At 36.0% G+C, this 16175-nt stretch overlaps 1 protein-coding gene across 3 annotated transcripts in view; it reads left to right on the top strand.

Moving 5' to 3' along the window:
- ptk2bb (protein tyrosine kinase 2 beta, b) overlaps window positions 1-15616 on the top strand; it is a 31805-nt gene extending 16189 nt beyond the window's left edge. Inside the window, exons 1-32 of one of the 3 annotated variants that reach the window (XM_039660076.2) lie at window positions 1882-2015; window positions 3814-3866; window positions 4077-4320; window positions 4646-4824; window positions 4918-5005; window positions 5095-5174; window positions 5331-5393; window positions 5474-5528; window positions 6106-6246; window positions 6375-6449; window positions 7001-7102; window positions 7220-7349; window positions 7575-7614; window positions 7809-7837; window positions 7938-7985; window positions 8091-8185; window positions 8371-8452; window positions 9451-9551; window positions 10103-10218; window positions 11179-11279; window positions 11437-11526; window positions 12314-12518; window positions 12703-12811; window positions 12909-12968; window positions 13103-13225; window positions 13406-13555; window positions 13674-13709; window positions 13871-13895; window positions 14044-14090; window positions 14230-14364; window positions 14803-14883; window positions 15066-15616. In XM_039660076.2, the coding sequence (XP_039516010.2) occupies window positions 4129-4320; window positions 4646-4824; window positions 4918-5005; window positions 5095-5174; window positions 5331-5393; window positions 5474-5528; window positions 6106-6246; window positions 6375-6449; window positions 7001-7102; window positions 7220-7349; window positions 7575-7614; window positions 7809-7837; window positions 7938-7985; window positions 8091-8185; window positions 8371-8452; window positions 9451-9551; window positions 10103-10218; window positions 11179-11279; window positions 11437-11526; window positions 12314-12518; window positions 12703-12811; window positions 12909-12968; window positions 13103-13225; window positions 13406-13555; window positions 13674-13709; window positions 13871-13895; window positions 14044-14090; window positions 14230-14364; window positions 14803-14883; window positions 15066-15302 (3015 nt within the window). In that variant the 5' untranslated portion in view covers window positions 1882-2015; window positions 3814-3866; window positions 4077-4128 and the 3' untranslated portion in view covers window positions 15303-15616. Of the gene's footprint in view, window positions 1-1881; window positions 2016-3813; window positions 3867-4076; window positions 4356-4645; window positions 4825-4917; window positions 5006-5094; window positions 5175-5330; window positions 5394-5473; window positions 5529-6105; window positions 6247-6374; window positions 6450-7000; window positions 7103-7219; window positions 7350-7574; window positions 7615-7808; window positions 7838-7937; window positions 7986-8090; window positions 8186-8370; window positions 8453-9450; window positions 9552-10102; window positions 10219-11178; window positions 11280-11436; window positions 11527-12313; window positions 12519-12702; window positions 12812-12908; window positions 12969-13102; window positions 13226-13405; window positions 13556-13673; window positions 13710-13870; window positions 13896-14043; window positions 14091-14229; window positions 14365-14802; window positions 14884-15065 lie in introns of those variants that run through there. The other 2 variants (XM_089118554.1, XM_039660077.2) reach the window with 2 other exon arrangements.
- The last annotated feature ends 559 nt before the right edge of the window (window positions 15617-16175 follow it).

Below are 16175 nucleotides of genomic sequence, written 5' to 3'. Positions count from 1 at the left end.
TTGCAGTATTCTTAAAGGGGAACTATGCAGTTTTTGTTAGCTTAACTGAACTGCTTCGGAGTTATTTGAATGGTTATATGACAGTTTTCGGGTTGAATGGTGGCCGTCTCGCACCCCCCTGGTGCCTGTGAACGGAAAAGCCATACTTGCAACTTTGGGCCGGCGAGTCTTCGGACTAAGCGTCAAGAAGTATCGCATGATTTCAGCATAGACAGTAAAATGATATCAGCTCTTGTGATGTAACAAATTGCTTTACGGCACTGCACACATACACACACCCATCCAGGCTGCATCCAGGATCCGGCTGTAGCTATAAGAAGGAGGTGGGCACAGTGTTTCCCACACATAAGCTGTGTCCCAATCTAAAGGCAGCATACTCGCACGCACACTCTCACTCTCACCGTCTTCAAACGGTCTTGTTCTTTCTCGCACCCTCGCGCATATTATTAATCAAAATCAATTGAGAATTGACATGATGGTAAAAGATCGAAAGATATAAGTTCACGTGGAGCATTCGTTTATTTTTTCCCTTCATTGCTGGAAGTGAAATGTGCTAAAAAAACGCTCTGTGTGAGAGGTATTTACGACAACAAGTTAAGTCCTACTCCGACAAAATTCCTGCATAGTGTGCCTTTTTAAGAGTTTATACTTTTATAGGCCTACACTAAAATTTTAGTCCCAAGCAGGATTGAAACACAAGTAGGCTATATCTAGTACATTTCTATTAGTAGCTTATACTTAGCTTACTATAAGTATACTTAAATATACTTTAAATTAGCTCGTGTTGTGCGTGTCTGTAATGTGATTCTTCTGCACATTATAGTCTTGTCATTAACATCTGATCAGTGTGACTTCCATCTGCCACAGCACTGGATTCTGCACAAGTCCATCAGGCATGGCTCATTCATCCTGAAGGGGTCAAGCTGTCAGAAATAAGTTTAAGGTCCATGCAGTGTCTGTGACCAGGAAATAGACCGTATTGTCATTTACACTGCTAGACACTGCACAAAGAATTATGTTCAGCTGTTGTGTAATGGCAGATGGTAACTCTGTTTTTCATTACAGAGGACGGAGGGATGTTTTTTTCCCCCCAGTGGTGCTGTGAATATACTGCCATCTATTGAGGCAGACAATTTATGGTTCAATGACAAATTTGAACACATTGGTTGCAGAACTTTTGTGGTGCATTTCTGATGCTATTACAGTAATAAACTAACATATAACACAAAACAGTTAGTTTTGGTGCCATTACCTAATTGGCTGAGCATTTATAAAGCAGACAGGGGTATTTTAGGATTAATATGGCTATATTGTTCTCTATTCACCTAGATTTGAAGCTTTATATTAATTTTAGATTTCAATCAAATTGTGAAAGAAAAAAAAAACATGTTAACGACCAACCAAAGCTAATGTTTACCGATCTACTAAATGTTACATTGTCGCTCCTTTATTCAAATGTGTTACATAAAAAATTCAAATGTCGCTAATGGTTAGTTTAATGGATTTACAATGTAAACATAAGCAGTTTATGTCCAGGACAGATGCTATATTTTGCGTAACTGTACGAAAGAGCAAAGTCTAAACTAACCTAGTGGTTCCTATACTTGGCCACTAGATGTCAGTCGTGTCTTATGCAAACAATGCAGGCTATCTTATTTCTCAGAAATACTTAATTGATTATTTTTATTATCATTCCTATATTATTATTATTATTATTATTATTAATCCTGATGATTCCCATAATTGATCATAAAATATCAGTTAAAACAAATTGTGACTTTTACAAACTGGATGTTTCAAAACAAATACGTGCATATTACAATGTGAGAGCGTTTGCTCAGTCTCACCTTTAACGGAAAGCATTCGACACACTGTAGGAAGTGCACTCAAGCGAAGGGAGTGGCTTGAACAGTTTCTATCTACCTGACTCTGAGAGCTGGACTTTGACTGGGGATCTTAAAAGGAAATAATAATAAAAAAAAATAATAATAATTAAGAGAGCACAACTTTGCAAGGTTAGTGAGCAATTTTAATTAATACTGCGTTAACGGCGATGGGCAAACCATCTTACGAGCTGTTGTTTTCCATGTAGGCTGTCAGGTCAAGTTGTTAATTTTATAGTAAGTAGGCTTACACTCATTAAAATCACAAAACGTGCAATAGATTCCAAAGTGTTGTAATATATGGATATGCTATTAATTTAAATACACACTTTTACATTACAACTCTTTTTCATGCATTTATACGGCTATGTTTGGTGTTTTGGGAGGGCAAGTCTGCGCAGGTAGTGTTACGTGCACGCGCATTCCAATGTCTTCATAGAGCATGCATTCTGGCCACGCAACCTGCTGCTATCTAGGATTTAATAGGTCTGTCTTAACTTAGTGTTTATTTCTTGTTTAGAATTGTTTATAGTTTCTTCACTAAGTATTCATCATTTGATAGGCTTTTACAGCAAGTCAGTACGGTACAGTTTTTTGGCCTGTTTTAGCTGAGGATGATTCATGAAACCACACACAATTATAGGATTAAATGCTAAATAAGTGCATATATCATTATTCCATTAGAGTTCATAGTGGAAATATCACGACTATCAGACTTTTAAAATGTCCATCATTATCAGAGTAAAGTGTAAAATAACAATAGAACACGAGTGTGTAGCGAAATGTATAATTTAACCTATAACATTATTTATTTATTCATTCGTTCTTGCTGTCTGCATGTGTCGGCGAACGAAGGCATGTGATTAACGATATAAACAACAAATTATAGAGCTATATAATTAAGTGACTTATAAAAGTGTAATTGAATTTTTTTAACATAAAACAAACTAAAATCTGTATTTTCTTTATTGTTTTAGAACTTAACTTTAAAATATGTTATCCAGGTTTTTGAAAATGCTGTTTGCACATAGATGAACCCCTCCCTTGTCCTAGTTCTGTGTGTGTGTGTGTGTGTGTGTGTGTGTGTGTGTGCTCTGTTGCTCTGACCTAGCGTTAGCTTGTAAAAACTACAGCCTCCAGAGGTCAAATCCCACATACTTGTTATCTGTGTTAGATTAACTATTTCAGAACAACTAGTCAAGGCGTTCTGATTGCTACACTAATGTTTTATCTTTTTTTTTTTTTTTTTTTTTTTTTACTAACCAGACTTTAAAAACAATGTCTACTTTACTGATGTGACACTGTAACTTTAGTCATGTGTAAACAAATGATTAGTCACATAAAATAAAGGCTTAAATGAAACCAAGTAAAGCTGGCAGTCATGCTTGAGCGAGTAAAAAAAAAAAGTAGCTTTACTTCTAGAAATTCATTGCCTCAGGCAAACAAAACAGGAAGACAGGCCCTAAAAGAGAATTCACAGATTGATATATGCTCACATACATACAAACAAACATACATTTAAAAACCTCCTATAAACTAGAATCTTGCTGTGCCTTTAGATTTGATCAAAAACCCTCTGATAATCTCAGAACAAATCAATATTGTATCAGCTCCATATTCCAAAAAAATACAATCACATAGGTGTGGGGACAGAGAGATGTGATTATTTGAGCACAGAAACAAAATCAGTGTGAGCAAACACAGTGTAAACTTTGGTCTAATGGATTTTGAAGGATGTGGACATACAATATCAATTTTGAATATGCTTTTCAGGTTGTCTAATAACAATGCACAGTACTGTATATGGCTAGCCTATCATACATCAGTTATCAGCCGATTTTGTGTGTGCGCGAGTGAGTGAGTTTTACCAGTATTTGTTGATATTGTATATTTAATTGTGTATGCTAATTTCCCTTATTTTTACATGTAGATTACATTTTCCATCATTTTGTTGTGGACACAGAAGTGGCTCATCATCTAATGGTAACTTAAATTAAGGACACTGTTAAATGTAATCTTTAGCAATTGTTAAAAAATGAAATATCCTACTGTAATTAATTACAATTCCTGCTGTAAAATGGGAAAAAGTATTATATACAATGTCATTAATTGTTAAAGCTATAGCACATGCCACAAATGATTCATCTAACTTCAAACAATGTTCTTGTTTTTCCAAACTGGCCTTACTACCAGATGAGATGAGTGTGTAATGGTGTGTGAATATCTTTGAGGACGTAACTTGGACATGGCGAGTGATGCAAGCACCCTTTCCTGGAAGGTACCCACACAGGACTGGGATGGGGGCATCAAAAGCCCTGACTTGGGTCCTGTTGGAAATGAGGGCCCTGTGAAGATTATCAAAGTGTGCTTCAGTAGTAGCAACAATCTCAGCAAAAACTTCAAACTGGTCAAATGTAACAGCACATGGCAGATCAAGGTATACATACACTGCTGTTCAAAAGTTTGGGGTTGGTAAGTTTTTTTTTTTTTTTAATGTTTTTGAAAGAAGTTTCTAAATAGAAATTTAAAATAGAAATCTTTTGTTACATTATAAATGTCTTTACTGTCACTTTATCAATTTAGTCGATTTAATGCATCCTTGCTGAATGAAAAAAAAAAATGTTACTGATCCTAAACTTTTGAACGGCTGTGTATATGATTGGCAAAACAAATTCATAGTATTTCTAGTAATACTATCCCAAATGTTGGAATACTTTGTCTAAACACTTTGTACTTTTCATCCTTTGTATTTTATCCATCAGACTATCATCCAGTCTATTCTGATCAGTGGGCGTTTGGGTCCAAATGTGCAGAACGCAGGCTGCTTTGGGCTGAGGCTCAAACACCTCAAATCTGAGGAGCTCCACTGGCTTCACCCAGACCTGACTGTAGGAGAGGTTGAGACACGCTATGAGAGCCATCATGCTGAGGCAGAGTGGAGGTGAGGGACAATGACGCTGGTCAACACTCCCACCCACATCACCAATAAACTGGTTGTTATTTTAATGTTGCATAAATGTGTGTTTTATTTCAGATATGACCTTAGAATTCGCTACATTCCTGTTGATTTCATGAAGAGGTTAAAAGAAGACAGAACCTTCCTGTTGTATTTCTATCAACAGGTTAGCAAACATCTCCAGATTGTAACTTGTCCTGTATGTTGTCACCTTATGTTGCTCAGTCCATGAAAATACCATTTCTCTTGCGGCAGGTGCGCTGTGACTACATGCAGCATAATGCTAGCAAAGTTAGCGACGGCATGGCACTTCAGCTAGGCTGTTTAGAGATCAGGTAAAGAACAGCAGACCCTGTTTGTCCGTTATCGAGTGTAACTGCAGGACTTCATGAGCAACAATTGAGAAAAAAATGTTGTTGAACTGTTGAATTGGGAGCGGTAATGTCAAAGTAGTGAATGACATACTGTATGTGGTTTGTTCTGTTTTTCAGGAGATTTTACAAAGACATGAACGCCAAAGGTCTAGAAAAAAAGACAAATTTTGACTTGCTAGAGTAAGTTTATATTTGTCATGTGTACAAGTCATTTTAAAAAAGGTGATTTCATTTGCTAATATCATGCCTTTTTTATTTAGAAAAGATGTTGGTCTGGACCTGTTCTTTCCTAAGGGACTTATTGACAGTATGAAGGTTAGATTTGTTTTCTTCTTTTCAAGAGGTGATAATAGTTGATTGAATGGCGATTTCGCAAGTTAAAAATTACTAGTTATCATTTTCCCTTAACCAGCTGTTGAGCACAACCTATAATACCAAAACCTTTACCGATAAGACATTTAACCTCAGCATAAATTCAGATTGGCTCATGGCCTGGGTTTCCCCATACTGCCTTGCCGCAGCGTGATTTTAACGCACGCTGCTAGTCTGGAAACCATGGACCAAATTTTTGGACCTAATTTATGTCGCTCTACATACGTCATCTGGTATAATTGTTTTAGCAATAATAATCTTAGCACCCAATAAATGGCTTTGGGCATTTGTAAACCACGCCTCAAATACGAGAAAATGAACATGTGGTTCCTGACGTTAGCCACGCTAATTGGCTCATGTATTTTTGACTAAATGGATGAAGTGCCCGTAAGTAAACCCTCTCAGGGCGATCATGACCCTGTAAAAAAAAACTGAAAAATAAAAAAGTCGCAGCTAATGAGAGCACACTGACAGCACATTGACATTCTACAGCTAAACTGTAAAATCTTGATTTTAACAGCCTAAGCAACTTCGGAAGCTCATCCAGCAGACGTTTCAGCAGTATGCTACACTAAAAGAGGATGAGTGTATGATCAAGTTCTTTGAGACCTATGGAGAATTCTCCAACTTTGACGAGGAAATATTCCCATGCGAGTTAGTGGTAAGTTTCCACAAGTTCCCCAACTTAGGTGTTTAAAAATGTTGGGGATTATGCAAAGAAATGTGGCCATGTTAGAAATTGAACTCAAATTTATTGTAATTTACTGAAGTCCTTCTTTATCTACACAGCAAGGCTGGAGTTTAGCAGTGGATTTAGTCATTGGCCTCAAAGGAATTCGTCAACGCACCAAATCAGACTCCACGGTGAGCAACGTCATACTTGGAAAAGTCATTATTTTAATTACGATCAGTTTATTTTCAGTCTCAGGACAGTTGTCTATGGAAGATTAATTCTGTCATGTAATAAAAATATTTTTTTTTTAAAGTTTTTGCAAGTTTTTATCTTGCACACAATTCACAATTATGAGTTCTGATCACAATTATGAGTTTTAAACTATCGCAGAATTGCAATTGCATCTCGCAATTAGTTTTTCTTCCTCTCAGAATTCTGAGTTTACATCTCACAATTCTGTTTTTATTCCCAAAGTGTTCTGCACCTGACTTGATCACATGCAGAGTTCTGAGTAAAAAATTGCAGATGTAAACATAGAATTCTGAGAAAAAATGATGAATTGCAAGATGTAACTTAAAAGTCAGTATTCTGCAAAAAAGTCAACTTTGTGATATATAAACTTGCAATTGGGAGAAAAAAAAAGTCTGAACTGTGAGATAAAAAGTTGTCAGTGTCCAAATGTTGTTTAAAGTAAGTTTAAATTGCACTTTAGGCACTCAACATTCTCTTTTACTTTTCCCAGGCTGTCTGCCTTGCTGAATTTAAACAGATCCGAAGTATCAAGTATAACGCACAAATTGAGGGCAGAACATTGTTACTTATCGATATCGAGGGTGCCAAACAGGTAAGAATGTGCTCACTATGCTCAGTATTTGGTTGTTAAACTTTGTATGCACAATGCCACTCATGTACTAAACTAACATTTTTAGTTTAATTTTTTTGATATTTTTTCTATTCATAGCCTCTCTCTGTCAGCGTGGCGTCTCTGGCCATTGCGGAGAACATGGCTGATCTGATCGATGGCTACTGTCGGTTGCTTAACCACACAGACTCATCTTTGATAGCTGGACCAAATAAAAGTAAATCTCAAGGTAAGTTCCAATTAATGTATGTCTGCAAATGTCAATAGTCATTTAGAAAAGTGTCAATTAAAGGAGTTTGTGTGAGCTAGTTTCAGAGGCAGTTATCAAGGAGATAAATGACTAATAGTTTTGTAGTTGATCTGAGAATTGAGTTTAGGGAAGCTTTCTTCTGAATGTTTGGGTATTGGCATATTTCTCTGTGCTGTAAACTGAGATTTATCTTTGCTATCTTAGGTGTGCAGTTACGCAACTCTCTTCCTGAAATTCCCTCAGGGTGAGTACATCAACATTCCTCTATCTGTTTTGTTCTCCACAGAATGAATATTAATTACTATAACTCTAAAGTGATCTGACATGGAATCATTTATAATAAGTGAAATGGATCTGGACCTGCTGATTAAACGTTGCACATTTTTTATAGACTTTATTTCACTGTCCTCAATGCTGTTCACTCTTTCCCGCTGTTAGGGAGCAGAAAGAAACCTTCAGATACAGCAGTGAGTATCAGACCCTCCCATTCAAGAACCCAGCTTGATATTTACTGTATTATTCTAACATCTTATTGACAATGTGAATAACATCAACTCCATGTTTCAGACTCTGATATATACTGTGAAATCGCAGATGAAAAGCCGCCACCACCTGGTATGAAAGGGAATTTTTTTTTTGTTTCTATCACTGTAAATTCAGTATTGATTGCACTGTATTGATGACAAGTCCTCTCATAGTTTTTCATGTGTTTCGCAATAGCAAAGGTTGGCCTTTACAGGAAAGATATTACCCTGAAACGGATGCTGGGCGAAGGGTTCTTTGGGGAGGTTCATGAAGGAGTTTACCATAAAAAGGCAAGTAGTAATTCCAGACACTTAATTATGATGCAACAATTACTAAAATGTTTTTTTCAAATAAGGATTTTTCCTTTTTCACATTTAGCATAATATTGGTAGATGTCTCACAATAACATCAATACATCTTAGCATCAGTGAATTACCTACCATAATTATGAATTTTCAATAATTGTCGTGGTTAGACTGGGGAGAAGATCAGTGTTGCGGTGAAGACCTGTAAGGAGTGTGCACCTGACGTCAGGGAGAAGTTCGTGGGTGAAGCAGGTATGTGAATGTAAATATGAAGAGATGGGTGTTTCTTCAACTGTGGGCACTTTTAGACAGTGAATATTTAACTTGTATACAAGTGTATCTACATATCAGTCACCAGGGAATTCTGTCATTGTCTGTCACTCACGACTGTCAACTTTTTCAAGCATATCTCAAATGATACATTGTTTAATAACATTAATTGGTGGAAATAGCATTTTAAATATTTTTGGAATAAAATATCACACTCAGGCTAATATCATAGCTAGCATTTTATGTATCTTACATACATTTAAAAAATATTTTTGAATAATCTTATATAATTTTAGCTTGATTACAGATTAAGCTTATTTACAGATTAGCTTGATGCACAAAAGAAAAAAAAGGTGATATTTACCTGGATTTTTTCTTTACCTGGCCTTCAACAAACTTCCATGGGTGCCTCAAAATTACTTAAAATTATTTAAAATAAGAAAACGCAAGATTTGAGGTAATACAAAAAAGATAACCATATTCCATTCCAATTTTAAATCACCATCTCAACAGTTTTTTTTATTACTTGAAGAACCACAGATTTTTTTAAGTGATAAATGAGGAAGCCTAATTTCAAAGTGAAAAAGTCATGTAAATTAATAATAAATTCTAAAACATGCCATGTTGAATAATGAATATACATGTTTCTAGTTGTCAAACTTGGCTGAAATGTTTTATCTGGTAGAAATAAAAAAGTCATACAAAATGATTCAATGATATAATAAATAGTTTTCACTCGAGAGATATTGAAGTTAGATATAATGGTTTTAATGATGGATTTTCATGTTCTGGGTCCACCACGACAATTATTGAAAATTCAAATTATTCAATTGAAAAAAACAAAAAAACAATCATGTTAGTTAATTCACTGATACAGACATTTGAACTCAACCAAAAATAAACAATAAAAGCATGATAAAATGTTAAATAATTATAAGTAACTGTATTCTTTTTTGCATTATATCGTCCCACCCATCTAGTTATCATGAAGAACCTTGACCATCCACACATAGTGCGGCTGATTGGTGTCATTGAGGAAGACCCGGTATGGATCGTCATGGAGCTGTGTCAGCACGGAGAGGTAAGCAACAGCTCTGATGCTGGATGAAATCACTCTTATTTTTATTATATGTCAAAACACGTCTTTTGGAAAATTGCAAGGCCAATAATGTTGTCACTATGAGGGATTATTTTGGCAAGGGTGTTAATATATACTATATGAGATACAGGGGTTTACGTAACTTTTAAATTAAATCAATAAAATTCCCTTTCAATCCATAATGTAATTCCATTTGCCAGAAATTCTGTGATTAATGTAGCAAACTCAATTAAGTGAATGCCATAGATATGGCTCCATTAACATTTACAGGCTCTGTAAAACTGTCATAAACTGTTTACAAACTCACATGAAGTTCAGTATTATGTGAATCAACATGATTGTTTCTTGTCAAGTACAGAAGAATGACTGGCTTGAGAAGTCAAGTAGTGGTAAGCAAACATGGTTTGTTTTAGTTACTGATTTAATACAGTAACTAAATGCTTTAGAAACCATCATAGGGCCTGAAAAGGGCAGCAGAAAGACTGTATTGCCACACTAATACATTTCTAAAATACTTTCTTTTGTGCTTACAGCTGGGGAAGTACTTGACAAAAAATCAGCAGAGTTTGACCAGCGTGACTCTGGTTCTCTTCAGCCTACAGATCTGCAAAGCGCTTGTTTACCTACAGGGAATGAACATGGTCCACCGGTGTGACATTCAATTCTGTATTTTTAATTGACTTTTTTCACCATGGCTGCATTTATTTGATCAGAAATTCAATAATAACAGCAATATTATATTATTACAATTCAAAATAAATTATGTTTTAAATTTTCTACGTAAATGTAATTTATTCCTGAGTTTGCAAAGCTGAATTTTCAGTCTTGTCACACAATCTTTCAGAAATCATTCTAAAATGCTGAATTTGTGTACAAGATATTTAAAAAAAATAATAATTATTATCAATGTTGGAAACAATTGTGCTGCTTTATATTTTTTGGGAAAACAGTGTCAAATGTTTGATGAGTAGAAAGATCAGAAGAACAACATTAATTTGAAAAGAATAATTTCAAATTTTACTGAACCTAAACTTTTAACTGTTAGTGCATGTACAGTAGTAATGCGTTTACATTTTTAATCACTCAGTGGGTCCATACTTAGAAGTAAACAAAGTTTTTAAAAAATGGGATAATTGTGAATAATGAGATAAATTATGTGCTATTTTCACATAGTTTTGGAGCAAATACTCTAGGCTATGTGATACAATTTTCAAAAGTCTTGTGAAGAAATGATCAGTATGGGTTTTATGACCTTATTTCAGTGACATTTTTTTTTCACAAACCACGCATAAACGTCATTATCTAAAAACTACAAAATTTTACATACATGCTGCTGACATATTATTGTAGCAGAGTTTGTGCTGAATACAGTGTAATAATACTTTAGCCATGAAAATGTCACAAGTAACAGAAAAAAAGCACAGAGCATGTCAGAAAAATGTCAGAGCATGTCAGAACACCTCCAGGACCCAGAAAACAGCTTAGATCCCTAAGGGTTATAGAAAAAGAAACAGACCAAAAACTAAGACATTCTGAAATCTATACATTAATCTTACATTGCCATTATTGTTGCTGTTTGTCTTATGTGTTTTTGTCATCTGGTTAACAGGGACATAGCTGTACGAAATGTTCTTGTTGCCACTCCTGAGTCTGTGAAGCTGGGTGACTTTGGCCTTTCCAGATACATAGAGGATGAAGAATATTACAAAGGTTACCTCAGCTGTTTCACACACTCATAAAAGTTGTGATTTTTTTAATCATTGCATGATTCGTCATTTCATTCCCTATTGAAACTGGATCTTAACTCCGCTTAGTGCCACGTTATGTAAATCTTCGATGCATTATGTACCTTGCGTTATGTCTGCAGCATCTGTTACTCGTTTACCGATCAAATGGATGGCTCCTGAATCCATTAACTTCAGACGCTTCACCGCGGCCAGTGATGTGTGGATGTTTGGTGAGTGAATAGAAGGAAATCATCAGATTTTAACACAAGACCAGTGTACCAAGCAATGACACTGTTACAGTAATATAGACAGACAATCGCTTGTACATTGCCATTTTACAAACAAATGTTTCCAAAATTGCCTCTATCTTTATTAGTCATCGTAAAGTTCTCGGAGGGCACATCATTCTTTTTTATGAATCCAATTTTCTCTTTTGGCATGCTTAACTATCCTCTACTTGAAAACATTATTCAGTGCCCCAGGCCCACTATCAAACTTAATTTAGACAAATTACCATACACTAACTGACTTTCATTTCCTTCACAACAATTTGCCAATTTTTCATTTTAAACTAATTTCCTGATACAATTACTAAATAATCATATTGGAATAAAAAATATCTGTAATTATTTTTCTACACTGTATTTATATTAGTCTTCGGTCAACTGATAGCTTGAGACGCCAACAGATTTTATTTTATTTCTGACGCCCCTCACTGACACATGGGGTAAATAACACATGACTAGAGAGACAGAGACCCCTCTGTTTGTAAAGCTCAGCTGCCATGTTCTGTAAATCATGAGCTTTCACTCAGTCTCTCTGATGGATGGCTTCACATAAGAGTGCAGATGCACCATCATCAGTACTGAAGCATGGGAAAGGTGAACAGATGATCTCAACAGTTACTTAAGCTATGGCTTCACTTTTTCAGAAAAGAGGAACTGACATTTGATTCTGAATTAAATGTCTTAAATGTTCCTTTGTATCAATGTACTGCAAATTGTTGCTCCCATCCAGCTGTGTGCGTGTGGGAGATTATGAACAGAGGTAAACAGCCGTTCCACTGGCTTGACAATCGTGATGTGATTAACCAGCTGGAACAGGGCAACAGGCTGCCCAAACCTGAACAGTGCCCTCCTGCCTTGTACTCACTGATGACCCGCTGCTGGAGCTACGACCCCCGCGAGAGACCCACCTTCACCGAACTAGCCTGCAACATCAGGTTTCTGCCCAATAACAATCACTGTTTGATATATATTATATATACTATATTGATATAATATCTTGCTTTTTTCTCTCTAAATTATATCAAATGGTTTAGAACATCACATTAACTGACATTTTATCCATATTTTTCCATTGTACTGTATTTACATCATTGTAACCAACTCACTCTTTTTTAACAGTGATGTCCACCAAATGGAAAAGGAGGCGGAGGTGGAGAGAGAGAGAGACAAAGCCCGTAACACCCGGTTCATGGAGCCCAAGTTTAACATTAGCGAACCTCCACCAAAGGTAGCTGTCAGCTTTCATCGGCTTTTTGTTTGCCCTTACACTCAGTTACAGCAGCACATTCCTCTTAACAGTCAGTGTATTTTGTTTACGCCTCCAGCCTTCCAGAGTCAATTCTAGCCGCTTCGGAAATACGCTTGGAGTCGGCCTACATCTTCAGGTAGTGTGTATATATATATTCACTGTATATTATGTATTACTATAATATTTAATAAATATTTTACATAATATTTACATTTTTATATTTAATTAATTATATATTAATTTAATGTATTGTGCTCTTATTTTCCATAGCTTAATGAGGCTTTATGTGCCAGTTCACCAGACCTGGCCAGCCCGTGTGATTACCAGTCACCTGTGGACTCAACCAACATCCTGTCCATTCCCAAGGCATCGCCCCGCCGCCTCAGTCTTGGGGTAAAATTAAGCCATGATGTCTATTTTAAATGTATTTTTATTTAATTTCATTATTGTATTTGTTTTTTATTTTTAATTTAAAAATTATAAAATGATATAATAATAAAATAAATAAAATATTAAAATAATTGTAAGACTTTTATTAGAAGCTATATGGGCTTGTGTTTGTGTACGGGGTAGGAGGGCGAGTTCAGCTTCGGTCCATCCAGTATGGAAGATGCCCAGAGGCTGTGGCAGGTGGAGAAGGAGCGCATGCTGGATACTATGAAGATGCAGAAAGAGCAAATGGAGGAAGATACCAAATGGTTAAAGAAGGAGGAGAAGCTACTCGTAAGGAGGAAAATCTTTTTAGAATTATATATATATATATATATATTACTTTATATAATATAGGTCTGTCTTTAATATTTGTTATAATACACATTGCATGCTTGCTGCTCTTTCTAAGGACCCAATGGTTCACGAGGGCACAAATATTCCTGAGGTGTGTATGTCCTTTAATTTTTAAACCCATATCACATGTTTTGTCGATTATATTTTCATTCCAGTTCATAGATATGATGTACTATGTAAAAAATGTACAATGACTACCACCTGAATGTAAAATTTGACAACCCCAATAATTATTGTTTTATTAATTACCAGGCACCTGAACCACCACTTAGTTATGGTAAGTCCTCTGCTTTCTAGTAAAAAGTCAAAATACGGATGTCAATCTATTGTGAATTATATCACATATTTATATTTGATGAGAAAATAAATGTAATTCTTGTGCTGTGTTACCTCCTATACTGACTGTTTCCTGTACCCGCTTAAAGCTGAACTGCATCATCCTCCTTCAAAACCACCCAGAATTGCAGTGCAAGTAAAGATTTGTTTGCACTCATGTACAGTATGCATGTTGTATATGTTTAATGTGTAAATAATTGACCCCACTTTCCCAGTACAATGGTAGTAACTATTATTCAGTTTAATGTTTCTTCTGTCTGTCATCTATTATTCAGCCTACACCTACAGCAGAGCTGGACCGCTCAGAGGATAATGTGTACCAGTGTGTCATGGACACGGTGAAAGTGGTGGTGCAGCTGAAAAATGACATTAACACACTGCCATCTACTGAATACATCTCTTCTGTCAAAGTGAGATTAGGCCTGGGCAGTATGAGGATATATCAAAATGACAATAAAAAGTGTCTATAGAGATATTTCTACTTAAGTACTAAAATTTTGAGTGATAAAGAAACGTGCATGAATGATAAAATAAAGAACAGGACTTGCATGATGTTAAAAATAGTTATTAAGTGCAATAAGCTGTGGAAAAAAGAACTAGATGCATTACTCACACTGACTGACTGCCTTATATACCTTATGCCGGCTGTGTCATTACTGTAGTGTTAAAACAAAAAAGACAAAGATATAATTACTCACTGCTCTAGACTGAAGGAATTTTCTATGTTACCGTATATCTAATAAGAATCGGTTTCTATTTAATTTATACAGTGAGGAAAATATTGTGGATGTTCAAATTTAAAATGAATGTTTTTGTGTATTAATGTACTGTATATAATTTATTTGCAGACTGTCGGTCTCTCATTAAGGAATCTGATCAACAGTGTGGATGATATACTACCAACTCTGCATGTTTCCTGTAGAACCGAGGTATCAGACTTGATTTCACGACACTAACAATAATAAGTAAAAATACTTTTTTTTCTTCTTTTTTTTTTCAAGTGAAATGGCCTCTGTAATTGTTGCTACAAGTGAGTTTAATCTTCTCCAATACAGATAAGACTTTTAAGGGCACAAAGTTAAACTCAACATTTTTTTGTCTCTGCTCTCAGATTGAAGGCACTCAGAAGTTGTTGAATAAGGACTTGGCTGAGCTCATCAGCAAGATGCGTCTGGCCCAGCAGAATGCCATCACCTCTCTGAAGGAAGAGTGCAAGAAACAGATGCTGACAGCAGCCCACGCTTTGGCCATGGATGCCAAGAACCTGTTAGATTCTGTAGACCAGGCACGGGTGCGCTCGAACCTGGCCAGACCCAAACCTGAGGACGCAGACTCACAGACTGACTAGAGGAGCGGATCAGGACAGCTTGAGTACAGGACAGATTGAATCAACTGTTTGCACAAGATTCAATTCTCATGTAATAACAGGGCAACACACACACCAGCATGGGACATGAAACATCCAATAGAAATTCAGGCTACTGGTAATAACAGCTTGCTTGCTGAACCCTACATGACCTAACATTCCTCTGGACATCTTGTCTTATTAATAACATTTTTATATATTGTAGACCAAAGCTATATAGAGATAAGAGAATCACATACTGGCAAATATGCTTTTTATCTTTGCAAACAGCATTAAAAGATGTTGTTATTGGTAAATGTTGTCTTCCTAAAACACCACAGATCAAAAGTGCAAATATAACCCTTTATATGTGTATGTGTATAAAAGGGGCTAGATGTAGAATTCAGAAACCCTTGTTATTAGTGACACCGGTGGCCGTTAAATGAACTGCAGCCAGCAACTTATTGCGTGTGCTCTAACAGAATAAACGATTCTAGGTCCCTCACAGCAAATTTCTTTTCTGATCTTTGCGTAGAAGTAAAAAGAAGTTGGAAATACCTTTGCAGCGATATACTGTTAATGAGGATCCCGATGCCATCCACGCTGCTGAGAGCGGCGTTCAGATATGTAATGTGCTGCACGCTTTCCACTCAAAAACAAAATAAACCCTCAACAAACATGACAGCGGTAAGAAAACAGCAATTAAGAAAGCATCTGATCATACGTGGATATGATTGCACAAGCTCTGCAATTCACCGGCATCAAGTCGACAGATGAGGTAATTTAACTGTTGTGATAGCGTGTGTGACTAAAGCATAGACTAGGCCTATTTAAGACAATAGACTATAGATCTGGCTATGTTAGACTAGTTTAAAT

The sequence above is a fragment of the Pimephales promelas genome, chromosome 13 (assembly GCF_988280905.1).
Source record: "Pimephales promelas chromosome 13, fPimPro1.hap1.1, whole genome shotgun sequence".
Lineage (NCBI taxonomy): Eukaryota > Metazoa > Chordata > Actinopteri > Cypriniformes > Leuciscidae > Pimephales > Pimephales promelas.
The sequence above is the reverse complement of the archived record's forward strand: the minus strand, read 5'-3'. Positions and strand labels throughout refer to the sequence as shown.